At 42.9% G+C, this 16,226-nt stretch overlaps 1 protein-coding gene across 4 annotated transcripts in view; it reads right to left on the bottom strand.

Moving 5' to 3' along the window:
• Positions 1–16,226, bottom strand: part of LOC128702991 (uncharacterized) — a gene marked incomplete at its 5' end in the record, with an annotated part of 31,442 nt that overhangs the window by 14,900 nt on the left and 316 nt on the right. For all 4 annotated transcript variants that reach the window (XM_070103536.1, XM_070103537.1, XM_070103538.1 and 1 more), the window contains 3 exon segments: positions 8,726–8,866; positions 9,560–9,773; positions 10,653–10,775. In XM_070103536.1, the coding sequence (XP_069959637.1) occupies positions 8,726–8,866; positions 9,560–9,773; positions 10,653–10,775 (478 nt within the window).

The following is a 16,226-nucleotide window of genomic DNA, read 5'->3' as shown; positions in this document are numbered from 1 at the left end:
TTTCGACAGGGGAAGAGCGAAAAGCACCAAGGCATAAACGTAATCCTTGGTGATGAATGGGGTTAAGGCTAGAGAGAGTAGCAGGAGATGCCGCTGAATAGATCTGGTCACCATAATCAAGTTTCGATAAAATAAGGGTGGAATGTAGGTGAAGGAGGGTTCGACGATCAGCTCCCCACGAAAGATGAGCAAGGGTTTTAAGAAGGTTCAGCCGGCTGTGACAAGTTGCCTTCAGAGAGGTAATGTGAGGTTTCCAGGATAACCTACGATCAAAGAGGAGGCCCAGAAACTTGACTGTATCACGTTCAGGGATACGTGAGCCATAGAGGTACAAAGGATGATCAGAGATGACAGAGCGTCTAGTGAAAGTGATTTGGTGGGTTTTAGTGCTGGAAAATTTAAACCCATGTGTGGTGGCCCAATTGGAAACACGGTCGACTGCATGCTGGAGAGAAACTGTAAGGAGGTGACAGTCAGCGCCTGCACAGGCAATAGCGAAGTCATCAACATAGAGTGATGACCAAATATTTGATGGAAGACTAGAGGCCAAATCATTAATAGCAAGGAGAAAAAGTGTTGTGCTCAGAACACATCCCTGGGGGACACCTTCAGCTTGGACAAAGTCCGGGGAGAGCACATTATTAACCCGAACACGGAAATGCCTGTCAGTTAAAAAGTTCTTAAGGAAGGATGGTAGATTGCCTCGAAGGCCTAAGGAGTGGGCTTGGGCTAAAATATTATACCTCCAAGTTGTGTCATATGCCTTCTCAAGGTCAAAAAATATGGCAATAACTGAGTGGTTATTCGCAAAGGCATTACGAACATACGTATCCAAGCGCAGTAAGGGGTCTATGGTAGAACGTCCCTTACGAAAGCCATATTGACGAGTGGAGAGACTGTTGTGTGTCTCTAAATACCACACTAAACGTCTATTTACTAGACGTTCCATTACTTTGCAAACTGCACTGGTAAGAGCAATGGGACGATAGTGGGAGGTTTCATGTCCCGTAGTGCCTGGTTTGCGGGAAGGGAGAACAATGGCGGATTTCCACAGCTGTGGAAGAACTCCTTGTGACCAAATAAGATTGTAAAGGCGTAATAGGACTGCAAGGGCTGACTGATGTAAATGTTGTAGCATACGAATATGAATGTCGTCGGGCCCAGCTGCCGATGATCGACAAGCTGAGAGTGTTGCCTCCAGTTCTTCAAGTGTAAAAGGCACATTATACTGTTCTTCTCTGAGAGAAGAAAAGTCCAAGGGTGCTAACTCTCTGGCAGACTTTGAGGAAAGAAATGAGGGGCATAGATGGAGTCCCTGAGAAATACGGACCAGATGATTGCCAATTTCATTGGCAACATCTAGTGGGTTTGCTATATCAACACCGGCAACCCGCAGAACAGGAGCCGGGTCAGGAGAATATTTACCACTCAGTTTTCGTACTTTTTTCCAGACTGCACTCATAGAGGAAGCAGAGGTGATGGTGGAGACATAATCTCGCCAGCAAGTGCGTTTAGCGTCACGGATGACACGGCGAGCGATCGCACGCTTCTGTTTAAAATCAAGGAGTCGCTCTGTGGTTCTATTGTACCGGTACCTGCCCCATGCAGCGCGTTTCAAACGTACTGCACGAGCACAAGCAGGAGACCACCAAGGCACGCATTTCTGAGAATGCCTACCCGAAGTTTGGGGTATAGAATGAGAAGCTGCGGTGAAAACGGAGGACGAGAAGAGGTGTAAAAGCTCATCGATGGAGGACGAAGAAGGAACCTCTTTAAAAACAGTCAGGTGTGAGTAAAGGTTCCAATTTGCCCGATTAAATTGCCAGCGTGGGGTGCGAAGAGGTGGCGAATATGAAGGGGAAGTAAGAATGATTGGGAAATGATCACTGTCATGTAAGTCCGGGAGAACAGACCAAGTAAAGTCTAATGCGGCGGAGGAAGAGCAAACTGAGAGATCGATGCAAGAGAGAGTATGAGTCCGAGGATCAAAATGGGTGTGAGTACCTGTATTTAAAACATGGAGGGGGTGGGTGGCAAGAAAAGCCTCTAACTGAATTCCACGGGAATCACAGTGAGACCCTCCCCAGAGGAAATGGTGGGCATTAAAATCACCAAGTAACAGAATCGGTGGCGGTAATGACGAAACAAGGAAGGCAAAATCCTGAATAGATAATGCCCGAGAAGGAGAGAGATATAAAGAACAGAGCGTATACCACCTATGTAAGTGGATACGGGCTGCTGTGTAATGCAGCGAAGTATGAATAAATAGCTGATGGTACGGAATATCAGTGCGGAGAAGAAGGGCACTTTCATTAAAGGTCCCATCAGGAAAAGGATCTGAAGAATACAATAAATTATAGCCTGAGATGTGAGAAATAACAGCAGAGTGTAATTTTGGTTCCTGTAAGCAAACACCAACAGGGGCAAACTGGGAGAGTAACATCTGAAGCTCACCCCGATTACCCCTGAGGCCGCGTATATTCCACTGTAAAAAGGCCATGATTGGCAATGATAAAGATACTTGAAATCCGCAGGTAAGGGTTCCTACGGACTAGAAGGGTTAGAAAAGTCCACATGCGGAGGCAGTGGAAAATGTTCAAGCAGCGAAGGAACGGTGCGCTGTGAAGAAAGGAGTTGCGCAGATGGAGCAGAGGAGAGAGAAAGAGCGGAAGGTGGATCAGTGTCCATTGATGGTTTGGTCTCTGCAATATATTCAGAGATTGCTTCAAGTGTTTCGGAATTCAGAGATGTCGTATGGGAGACAATATTGGGAATGGTAGGGGGAGGATGAGTAAAGATTGGAACTGTATTGGACTGTACCAAGGTAGGGGGGGGCGAAAGGGTGGAGGGAACTGGAGAAGCGTGGCAGGGGACAGAAGAGACAGGAACCTGGGAGGTGGCAGAAGAGGAAGAAACTTGGGAGGGAACAGGGGAGGAAGGTCCCTTGGATACTACCCACAAAAGCTGACTAATTCAAGTATCTATTTGTCAATATCTTTATTGAGCATCCCATACACATCATGTGGATGGTAGTCAAAGGAATACAGAAGCACGTACTGGATCCAGGGACTGAGCTCCAACATTTGTGTTCTTGCCAATTCTTCAGATCCATCATGCACTGGAAGGGCAATGTGAGAGGGAATCCACCAGAAGGTGAACCCTGTCTCCATTGTTTGTCTTGTATGTGTCTGGCTTCTGACATGAGCATGCCATAATTAACACTAATGGTGTTAAGATGATTAATTTAAAAACTTAAAATTGAAATGTCAGCTTTAAATACATAGACACATTGAAGCGTAGCGAGTACAGTAAACAGTTCAGCTTGAAAGGTAGAAGCCCAACTACTAGTTAGTTTAATCAACTTTATTATACCCATAGTGTGGGTGGTAGTCAAAAATTAGAGATACATAATGGGTCCAGGGACTGGGCGGCTAAGTTTTGATAGCTGAACAAGTTACAGTGGTAATGAACTATTTACATGTTTATATCTAGATACAATCGCAATGAGTTGCTTATGCCCAACTATTGACTTGTGCTTCAATTTCTATATGGTGCTTGAGAATATCGACACTAACAGCTGCACCACTGGGCTGGTGAATATGAACGTGTCAGTGGCTCATTGCTTTGTAATTTGTTCATGATTGTAACCATGTATAGGAGTGTAGATGGTTCATTACCTTTGTAACTTGCCATGATTACGACCAGATCTACCTGGAGTTCAATACCTTTGTAACTAGTTCAGCTATCATAACTTTGGGGTCCAGTCCCTGGACCCATTATGTACCTCTGTAATCTTTTGACTACCACCCACAGGATGGGTATGAGGTTCATAATAAATATATTAAACTAACATAATAATACTTTTCTTTGTACCGATTAAATTATGATATGTAAACACACACACTAACCTTTGCAAATAATTTTTTTTGTACGTATCATGCCTAACTTCAAGACAAACCTTTCATTATATTTAGCAGGACATAATTAACTACAAATTTTTGGGAGGAGTAAAGTATGGGACATTGAATTAGAAATAACTTTCTATAGTAAGCTAAAGTGAGTGTTGCTTTATTTAACAAAATTTATCTGGTTCATTCAGAGGTCAGTTTTAGTTTTCATAATCCATTTGGAGGAGAGTTCACCTGTGATAAAAAAAAATGTATGGACTTGCCTGAGCATTAACACCAATGAGAACTTTTGTTTTCAGTTACTCGATTTCTGATGGTTTTGATAAGTTCTTTCCACATATTTACTAGTACATGGGCATTCTAGGATGATCCTTGTCACTTTTTTTCCGCACTTTGTTAAGTTTTCCTAACTTTCTGTCCGATACAGCTATCTGAATACATTTTCACAGTTCTCGCATTAGCATCCAATCTTGTCACAGATTCAAGTACTCTCATTCTTTCATCTATTATAATTTAGATTTCATTATCTCAACAAGTTCGAGTCTTTTAGCCACAGTATAAATAAAATTCATTTTTTTAAAGTCAGAGAGAGCTATACGTTAAAATAAATTTGACGAAAGGGAAAATTTCCCCGTTATTTAGGTTGAAAAATAGATTGCTGTATTCTGTAGCCAGGCACTCGCGTCACTTAAACCCCTGTAGCCTAGCAAGCCGGGGTTCAAAACATTGGTGTCAAGTGTAGGATCACTATGCCGGATCTTATAACACATGGTGCCAAATCATCCAGTGTCTGAACATCAGATGTCAGAACATCGGGTATCGGAATGTCAGCCAATCGAAAAACCAGGGATTGGAGCAATGGTCGTTCGAACACCAATCAAAATGCAATGCGTGGGGAAGACTGGTATTGAAGTGCCAAGTGTTGGACCATCACTGAGTCACACTGGGACACACTATCCTGAGCTATTTAGAGCTTACATTCTGACAGTGATATCCCAGAAGCAAGGAAGACACACGAGCGGCCAGTTGCATGCAGTGTACAGTGTACTTGTCATGCTAACAACGATGGGGACTTTATACAAGAACACTTTAACATACTCAAAGAGTCCACAGACAGTCCATGGACTCTCAGAGCAACATTATGACAGTCCCACATGGACTCACAGGAAGAAATATAGGAATATTGCCCTATAGGTGAAGAGGGTAACACAAGAACGTTACTAGCCCGTACCTCCTAATTTCAACCTACGTGGCTTTTGGCCCATGAACTCACAAGTGAGCGTAAGGACACTGTCCCATGGATTCAAAAGCCAACATCAAAACACTGTCCCAGTGACTCTTGAGACATCAACATATGGATGCTGATCCATGGATTCACGAAGACGCTGTCCCACACAGGATTTAAAATACCATCCTTACAATATTATGCATTCCGGTACCATGATACTATTGACATTCTTCTACTTCCTGTGGTAAACCAGACGACCATTCTTAATCTTCTCGCTAAACAGAATAAGGTTCGATCCCATGGCAAGCCAGTTTAAAACGTGCTTGCTATGGGATCGAATCCCACTCCATTTTGGGATTATTTACTGTGGCAAGTTGACCAAGTTAAGAAGCTGGTGACTGGGGTAAGGAAACAAGAGGCTATAATAAGTATTACAGACGTTTCGTTCAGGAAGTTTATCAGAGTAGATAAAGCTCAATTCTGAGCAAAACATGTCTAAAAATTAACAGTTCCTATATTTTTATATATTTAAAACCAAGTATAAGAAGACAGAAAGCAGTCTACGTGTATTTAAGGGCTAGTACAAGGAGACAAGGTTGTTTATGATTCAAGAAGAAAGAGCAAATCTTCTGAGAAGCATCAGAAATTGCAGACAGCTGCTCGTAGAGTATAATCTTACACTGAGATATGCCAGTGTTGATGTGTCTCCAGGGAAGCCATCACTAGCTTATTATATTCACAGCGAAATACAAAATCTATAATGGTCATTCAGCGCTTGGAGAGAGTTACTCAGGTTTGATCATAAGAAGGAAAGGATAACTAGTTTCTGGCATCAAGAACCTTCACCAAGGTTTACAAATGAGGGATTAACTTCGACATGCAAGACACATACGGTAACTAGGACATTTGTTGATGTACTAGTTAACACGCCTTTTTTATAGCCTTACACCAGCAGCAGTAAAACCTTGAAAGGTATTTAGGTCACAGAGAACCACCTGTGTACTGGCAGTTTTATATATGGAACTATCCAATCTCTACCACAATGATCCCTTTTTTTCAGTGGGGTGTAAAACCTAGTTTGGGCATGCCAGTGGATGCTTAACCACTTAACGGATGTCAGGAGACACCTGTTTCCTGATGATCATACCATCTTATGGCCAGTACAAACAAGGGGGATCCTTCAGTACATTACTGGTCGCATAGTACACTATTCTGTCACTGATAGCAGCCTCCTGGAGCTAAATATTTTTCTCATACATATTCTTTCAAGTACATTTTGGTTTAATCCCAAATCGAACAAATCTTCGGCAGTTAGTGGACTATCCTGACGAAATAAAAATGGCAGTTATAATATCGTAATCCCTTTGTTAGTATACCCTTAAACTGCACATTACTGTATAGTAGTTACACAGTGGGAACATCTGAAGCATACTGATACCCTACTTTCTGTTATACAGTAGTTACACAGTGGAAGCAAAAGCTGACTAGCTACGTTTTCCCGTCATGAACCAGAACACAGGACGGATTTCTTGTATCCAATGATAAAATCTGTCAGTTTTGAGCTGGGAGACGAGGCTATTGCGAAGTATTCCAGTGCTGGTTCACCAGCTACACCAGCATTAATGAATCTTGCCCAAAAATACACCGCATGCTAGGGGCTTCCTTTTGTGCCTAACAATGTTATATGTAAACTACATTTTGGATGCTGCAGAAAAGAAATAAGCTCGTATTGTTATCAGAGTTCCAGTTTATCACTCTTAAGTTTTGTAATCAATGTTCTTGGTTTTACCGAGTTTACAATAGCCAGTGTGTAGAGTATAAAATGACAAAGTACAGAGGAGGATGACAAAGATGATCCCATGTATCAGAAATCTTCCCTATGAGGATAGACTGAGGGCCCTGAATCTGCACTCTCTAGAAAGGCGTAGAATTAGGGGGGATATGATCAAGGTGTATAAATGGAAAACAGGAATAAATAAAGGGGATGTAAATAGCGTGCTGAAAATTTCCAGCCAAAACAGGACTCGCAGCAATGGTTTCAAGTTGGAAAAATTCAGATTCAGAAAGGATATAGGAAAGCACTGGTTTGGTAATAGAGTTGTGAATGAGTGGAACAAACTCCCGAGTACAGTTATAGAGGCTAAAACGTTGTGTAGTTTTAAAAATAGGTTAGATAAATACATGAATGGGTGTGGGTGGGTGTGAGTTGGACCTGACTAGCTTGTGCTGCTGGGTCTGGTACAGTACTCCATCGGAAATATAAACACAAATGCAGTATAATGTGATCCTTTATTGACAACGTTTCACCCACACAGTGGGCTTTTTCAAGTCACACACGGATCTACCTGGGGTTGGAAGGTACGAGAGTATTTATAGTCATGTTCAGAATGTTGAGGTCAGGTGGAGAATGCTGCATCTGATGATCTACCGGGTGGGGTTATACAGTCTTGGGTAGCTTGGCAGGGGTATTGGACAAGTTGTGAGTAGACCTTCTGCAGTGTTCTATGTTCTTATGTGGGATAGCGATGAAGAAGTTTCTTGGCGAGTGGTTCAGCTATGTTATAGAAGCCATTGTTCTGGTTGAAATTGTTGGTTGTAGAGATGAGCGATGATTCCAGGATTCTTCTGTATTGAGTGTTGTCTTCTGTGGCTATAAGTCTTGAGAAGAAGAAACTTCTTCATCGCTATCCGACTTGAAAAAGCCCACTGTGTGGGTGAAACGTTGTCAATAAAGGATCACATTATACTGCATTTGTGTTTATATTTCCACTGTGTCGGTATTTTATACCATTTATTTCCACAGTACTCCATCCTTGAGTGGGGATGACCAGACTGGGTGGGTCATTGGGATAATCCGGGGGGTGGGTCATTGGTCTAATCCGGGGGGGGACACATGGACCTGCTTCGCATGGGTCATTAGGCCTGTTGCAGTGTTCCTTCTTTCTTATGTTCTTAAGGAACAAAAAGGCACATTACTCTGAATGGAACAATATACTGGCTCCCTCACCTTCCTGTGTTAAGTGTGACTTGTAAATGATCCGAGTCAGACCGAAACGTCGTCATAAGCTTCCCTCACCTATGTGCGGGTTGTGTACTATTAGTATAGTTTATTCTTCCCGCTTACATAATATAAAAACATAAGATCATAAGAAAGAAGGAACACTGCAGCAGGCCTCTTGGCCCATGCGAGGCAGGTCCAATTCTCCTACCGGCTTAAGCCAATACCTTGACCTAGTCAAGTCAGTCACATTCACTTAAGGGAGGAGCACGGCATCTGACCTAGTAGCACAAGCTAGTCAGGTCCAACTCACACCCACTCATGTATTAATCCGTTTTAAAACTACACAACGTCTTAGCTTCTACGAGCAGATAAGACTGAAACAGTAATATGCAGCGAGATCACAGTAACCTAACAAGGTGAGGGAGGAGCACGGCATCTGACCTAGTAGCACAAGCTAGTCAGGTCCAACTCACACCCACTCATGTATTAATCCGTTTTAAAACTACACAACGTCTTAGCTTCTACGAGCAGATAAGACTGAAACAGTAATATGCAGCGAGATCACAGTAACCTAACAAGGTGACTGACCTGAGAGCGACGCCCAGGTTGAGGAGAGAATCTACGGTGCTCCAGGTAGTGTACAGACCCATACCGTTGTGCCAGAGAACACGGTACATCCACAGGTCTACTTTAGCATGACGACACATCCAAGGACCATGACGATACACACTGAAAACGTATAAGTGTGGTTAATTAAAAGAGCTACGGACTGAGTGATGGTTAATGTACTTTTATTGTTTGTATCTTTATGCCTGACGGAAAAGAAACTAAGTCCAGTAACTAAGTAGCAGTACGTTTTATCTCTAAAATATTTCTCGATTGACGAGACGTTTTGCCTGCACGAAAAACTTTTCTTCAGTTTAGCATATCAAAAAATATACTGGGAACAGTTGTAAACGAGGTAATCAGTCCCTCGGCCTTGATACAAGGTGTTCAGTCCATTATCATTGATAGGTGTTCAGTACTCAGCTTTGATCTAACACCTGCCAAACATCTTATCTAAACTGACTTATACCATTATTTAATTCCACCTCACATTCCATGTATCACTTCATGTTCTTAATATTGAATTCATAAATACTCCTAGCGGGCGAAAAGTCCTTAATAAATGTCCTAATACTACACAAGTCTCTCACCTAAGTAATGCAATATTCCATCTCAGGAATATTTAGTTGCTCATTACAAGAATTAAATTTACTAAATAGCAAACAGGCGCTTTTTATGCCTCTATTTCATCTATGGGACACTCCTGTAATTTATTAAATAGCAAACAGGCATTGTTGATGCCGTTTACTTGTCCCTGTTGTAATTTCTAAGTATGGCCTTATTTATGAAGCCGATGGAGAGAGAGATTCATCGTACCTGTAGTGTATCATGCCGAAAGCCATCCAGTTAGTGAGGCAGACGAACCAGAGGAGGGCTGAGGAGAAGACGAGGAGCTCGTTGTCCCAGACGAAGAGCCAGGCGATGTTGGCCAGCAGGTTGAAGGTGTAGGTGAGCAGGAATGAGGAGGTCAGAACTGACGGGGTCACATAAACTGGACCCACAGCGTTCTTCCGGCACAGCAAGATCAAGGCTGCAATAACCACAAGCAAGTTGGCTGAATCATTTCAGATGTCAGGCTAGAATCTGTAAATTGCATAACGAATAAGACATTTGCAACACACGAGTATCTTTATTGCTGTAACCTTACGGCGATGAAGATAAAATATCTAAGTGTTGCACATGTCTTATTCGTCAACTTATCACTTATTTACCGTCCAAAATATTTATTAAAAGAACAGTTTCGTCACGATTAATGAAACCTATGATGGTGAAACGTTTGTAGTGTCCTGAACTACCTGTGTCCTTATCCTTGTCTACTAGTGTTTATAGGATTGACTTACGATCCAAGCTAAATATTTGATTAGCAGGATTACATCAGGATTAAGGATAAAAGTGTGTGTATAACACTGCAAGGACCGTGTGTGGATTAAAGCTGAGAGAGAGAGAGAGAGAGAGAGAGAGAGAGAGAGAGAGAGAGAGAGAGAGAGAGAGAGAGAGAGAGAGAGAGAGAGAGAGAGAGAGAGAGAGAGAGAGAGATAGATAGATTAGGAAGTTGAAAAGATCAAGGATGCTAGTAAGAGAGGGTGGTGCCTGAAGGAGCAACCAAGGAACAAATGCGTGAGGGTTGGGATGGGAAGGTGCTGTCGCAAATCAAGTTTCTGTGTGAATTAGGGGAGCGACTGAGTGCGTTGAAGCAAGCAAGGGAGTGAGCATGTAGGGAATGCGTAGGAGTGCGTTCTCATGAGGTAGAGCAGATGAGTTAAAAGGACCTATCCTGTAGAGCTTCCACAAGTCAATGACTTGTTAAAGCTCTAGACAGAGAGCAACATTGACACAACAGAGGCTTGCTCTAAACCTATGTTATTTCTTCGTTACCGTGGGCAGTACGCTGCTGTAAAAGGCCACCTACCGTACAACTGAGCCAGCAGGAGCCAGATATATATGACGGTCCATATCATGAAGGTGAAGCCGGCTGGAGTCACAGCTATCTCATACCTAGCAGACAGATTGCCCACTGTTGCGTTGTAGATACCTGTGTGAAATATTAATTTATATTATGTATGTCTGCCGAATAGGTAAAACTGGTCAATTAGCAAGAACTCATTTAAAATTAAATCCTTTCTAAAATTTTCTCATACGTTTAAAGATATATTTTTTTTCATTTATGTTAATGTAAAAATTAATAATTTTGTACCAAAAAAAATTAGAAAACTTACCTAACCTTATTATAACAAGAGCAATTTAATTTGGCCTAAATCAAATTATATAATATATATATATATATATATATATATATATATATATATATATATATATATATATATATATATATTAGATAAGTTTACAATAATTTAATAATAAACACAATGAAATATACTTTTTTCGTTAGATTCAGAATAATTTTTGCGAAATTATTGCATACACAAATTTTCGCTTGCCTGGTTCGGCAAGAGGAGCGTTGCTATTTAAGCCAAAATCTTAAGTTTTACCTATTCGGCACGACATATATATACATATATATATACGCAGTGTTGTGGTTTACCTGGAGAGGGTTTCGGGGGTCAACGCCCCCGCGGCTCGGTCTGAGACCAGGCCTCATGGTGGATCAGGGTCTGATCAACCAGACTGTTACTGCTAGCCGCAACAGCTGTTGGGAAGCCTTACAGTACCGTTAGTCTAAGATCTGTATGAGTTCGTGCCAAGACCTCATCACGGCAGGAATCGTCCTCATGCCATCGCAAATCATCACCATGCAACCATTGTATTATTACCTTTATGACATTTTATTACGAGAGTTAGTTCTAAGGCTTGGAGGGCGGGTGAGATAACCCACCAGCCTCGTGGATTAGTGATCAGAGCGTTCGGCTCACATCTGCAAGGCCTGGGTCCAATCCCGAGCGAGGAAAGACGTATGGGAAGGTCTAACACCTGGTGCCGTTATTCATCTAGCAGTAAATTAGATACCTGTGCATTTGTCAGCTGTTGTAGGTCGCATCCTGAAGGAGGGATGTATGTAACCCTGTGACCTACCGTAGCTAACCACAACCACGCAGTTAACAAGAGATGATCAAAACTAGAAGAAAAAATGAGATTATATCCAACAAGGAAAAATTCCCGTCGGCTGTTAACGGGTTTCCGTTAGTCCAATCTATTTCAGATCCTGGTTGCCCAACAGAGAAGCTCGTAAGATCAGGTTTGCCTCGACACTTCTGGCTAGCATGACTAAAGTTGACTCAATATGTATTTTTGAATTAGTGCAGCCGTAGTATGTAGATACCTTATCCTGTACGATAGTTACATGATGAGAACACCCGCAGTATGTGGCTATACTATTCTATACGATAGTTACATGGTGGGGACACCCGCAGTATGTGGCTATACTATTCTATACGATAGTTACATGGTGGGGACACCCGCAGTATGTGGCTATACTATTCTATACGATAGTTACATGATGAGAACACCCGCAGTATGTGGCTATACTATTCTATACGATAGTTACATGGTGGGGACACCCGCAGTATGTGGCTATACTATTCTATACGATAGTTACATGGTGGGGACACCCGCAGTATGTGGCTATACTATTCTATACGATAGTTACATGGTGGGGACACCCACAGTATGTGGCTATGCTATTCTATAAGTTAGTTACATAGCAGGGACACCCGCAGTATATGGCTATGCTACTCTATACGATAGTTACATGGTGGGGACACCTGCAGTTGGGTTACTCTGATAATTACATGGTGGTGGGAGTAGCAGCAGTGGTGGTGGCGAGTCAAGTGGCAGATATGCAAAAACAAAGGTCATGCAAAAATAGAGGTCATGCAAGAACACAGGTCGTGCAAGAAAACAGGTCGCGCAAGAACAGAGACTGTGATAGAGGTTATTACTTATATCTGGTCCAACTAAACCATTATTACCTTCAGTATTATTCCGCCGTGATTCCTTCAGTACTACCACAAGTAGTTAAGTAAAATGACAATTGGAACTAATATGACGGCTTGACAAAGCTCCTGGAGAGCGGAACGCTGCCACAACAAAACGTCATATTAGTTGCACTTGTGTCCTTTTACTTAACATATTGTCGGTAATTCTACCAATATTAATACAACACAAGTAGTTGTATTCATTTACAGGTTACCGACGTGTAGGCCGGCCATTGTAGGTCAGGCTAGGATAAAGTTACTTCACATCATCCATGGATAGCGTCTGGCCTGATGAGAATGTATAAACACGTATGCACAGTTCGAGACGTTGAGGAAACGTTTCGCCATCACGAGTGGCTTCTGGTGTAACAATCCCTCACTGTCTTGAACTGTGTGTACACATGTCTATTTACATACTGTTCGTATCTCCATACCTGTCCTCCAGTGAGATAACTTCGTTTACGTCTCCAAGTCGTAATAACTCACATGACGGAGGGAACTTAATCATTCATCAAGTTAGTTATTGAGCAGCCGGTCTGAGGCGCCTACGTTCTGCTTGCACCAATATTTTGATCATTCAGAAAGCCTGGTCTGGGACAGATCCCCGGAGCCAAAAACTAAGTAAAGAAATCCTCTTTCATAAGTTGTAACGGGGGAACAAACGCCAGACTGATGTAAATGGATTATAAAGTCGAGGTGCATAAAAATCAAGTTTGTTGTGCAATCGTATGGTATTCGTCAGGAACTGCGTCAGGAGCTGGTCCTCTCAAATTAGCTGATAACCCGTTCGCGAACTCCCGAAGGAATCAGTCTGAGAGGCTTGTGTAATATTTGGGAATCTTTGTTACGGAAGAGTTCAGCCAGCCAATGGTTTCCTCAGTCCATTACAGAGATGAACGATGGAAGATGAGGCTGAAGGACTGATTACCTCAAACTTCACCGTTCTCTGTATCGGACTGAAGAAGCCACTGCCTGGCTAAACGTTTCAATAATATTCTCAAGTGTTGCACAAGTGTCATTTTTTGTACACCAGACTGAACGCCTGTACTGTCGTTGATGACCGCCTCGTCGACGACCGTCTCACTGATGACCGCCTCGTCGATGACCGCCTCGTCGACGACCGTCTCACTGATGACCGCCTCGTCGACGACCGTCTCGCTGATGACCGCCTCGTCGATGACAGCCTCGTCGATGACCCACCTCATTAATGACCCACCTCATTGATGACCCACCTCATTGATGACCCACCTCATTGATGACCCCCCTCATTGATGACCCTCTCATTGATGACCCACCTCATTGATGACCCACCTCATTGATGACCCACCTCATTGATGACCCACCTCATTGATGACCCCCCTCACTGATGACTGCTTCATTGATGACCCCCTCATTGATGACCCCCTCATTGATGACCCCCTAATTGATGACCCCTCATTGATGACCCCCCTCATTGATGACCCCTCATTGATGACCCCCTCATTGATGACCCCTCATTGATGACCCCATCATTGATGACCCCCCTCATTGATGACCCCCCTCATTGATGACCCCTCATTGATGACCCCCCTCATTGATGACCCGCCTCATTGATGTTGATGTGGTATACTTTCAACTGATACGAGAGTCAGGGGAGAGTGGCAATCAATTGATGATGCCAGGGCGCACAAGTCATAAAAAAAAACAGGAAATAACAGAAATAACACAAGAACGGAGACTACGTAAGAACAGAGACCATGGAAGAACGGCGTCATGCAAGAACACTTACCATAAAAGTACAAAGAACATGCAAGAACACCACATAAGAACAAAACGCAAGGAACAGCTCTCATGCGAAAACGAAAACACAAGAACAGCTACCATGCAAGAACAGTCCGCAAGAACAGCTTACATGCAAGAACAGTCCGCAAGAACAGCTACCATGCAAGAACAGTCCGCAAGAACAGCTTACATGCAAGAACAGTCCGCAAGAACAGCTACCATGCAAGAACAGTACGCAAGAACAGTTACCATGCAAGAACAGTACGCAAGAACAGTTACCATGCAAGAACAGTACGCAAGAACAGTTACCATGCAAGAACAGTACGCAAGAACAGTTACCATGCAAGAACAGTACGCAAGAACAGCACGCATACCACGTAAGAAGTACACGCACGAACTACAATGCAAGAACTACCATGCAGGAACAACTACCGTGCAAGAACTATCATGCACGAACAACTACCATGCAAGAACTACCATGCACGAACTACCATGCAAAAACTACCATGCACGAACTACCATGCACGAACTACCATGCAAGAACTACCATGCAAGAACAACTACCATGCAAGAACTATCATGCACGAACAACTACCATGCAAGAACTATCATGCACGAACAACTACCATGCAAGAACTGCCATGCACGAACTACTATGCACGAACTACCATGCAAGAACTACCATGCACGAACAACTACCATTCAAAAACTACCATGCACGAACTACCATGCTCGAACTACCATGCAAGAACTACCATGCACGAACTACCATGCACGGACAACTACCATGCAAAAAACTACCATGCACGAACAACTACCATGCAAGAACTACCATGCACGAACTACCACCATGCAAGAACTACCATGCACGAACAACAATCATGCAAGAACTACCATGCACGAACAACCATACAAGAACTACCATGCAGGAATAACTACCATGGAAGAACTACCATGCAGGAACAACTACCATGTAAGAACTACCATGCAGGAACAACTACCATGCAAGAACTATCATGCACGAACTACCAAGCAAGAACTACCTTGCACGAACAACTACCATGCAAGAACTACCATGCACGAACCACCATGCAAGAACTACCATGCAGGAACTACCACCATGCAAGAACTACCATGCACGAACTACCACCATGCAAGAACTACCATGCACGAACTACCACCATGCAAGAACTACCATGCACGAACTACCACCATGTAAGAACTACCATGCACGAACAACTACCATGCAAGAAATATCATGCACGAACTACCATGCACGAACTACCACCATGCAAGAACTATCATGCACGAACAACTACCATGCAAGAACTACCATGCACGAACTACCACCATGTAAGAACTACCATGCACGAACAACTACCATGCAAGAAATATCATGCACGAACTACCACCATGTAAGAACTACCATGCACGAACAACTACCATGCAAGAACTACCATGCACGAACAACTACCATGCAAGAAATATCATGCACGAACTACCACCATGCAAGAACTATCATGCACGAACAACTACCATGCAAGAACTACCATGCACGAACAATACCATGCAAGGACTACCATACACAAACTACCATGCAAGAACTACCATGCACAAACAACTACCATGCAAGAACTACCATGCACGAACTACCATGCAAGAAATATCATGCACGAACTACCACCATGTAAGAACTACCATGCACGAACTACCACCATGCAAGAACTACCATGCACAAACAACTACCATGCAAGAACTACCATGCACAAACTACCATGCAAGAACTACCA

Source organism: Cherax quadricarinatus, chromosome 86 (genome assembly GCF_038502225.1).
Source record: "Cherax quadricarinatus isolate ZL_2023a chromosome 86, ASM3850222v1, whole genome shotgun sequence".
Taxonomy (NCBI): Eukaryota; Metazoa; Arthropoda; class Malacostraca; order Decapoda; family Parastacidae; genus Cherax; species Cherax quadricarinatus.
The sequence above is the reverse complement of the archived record's forward strand: the minus strand, read 5'-3'. Positions and strand labels throughout refer to the sequence as shown.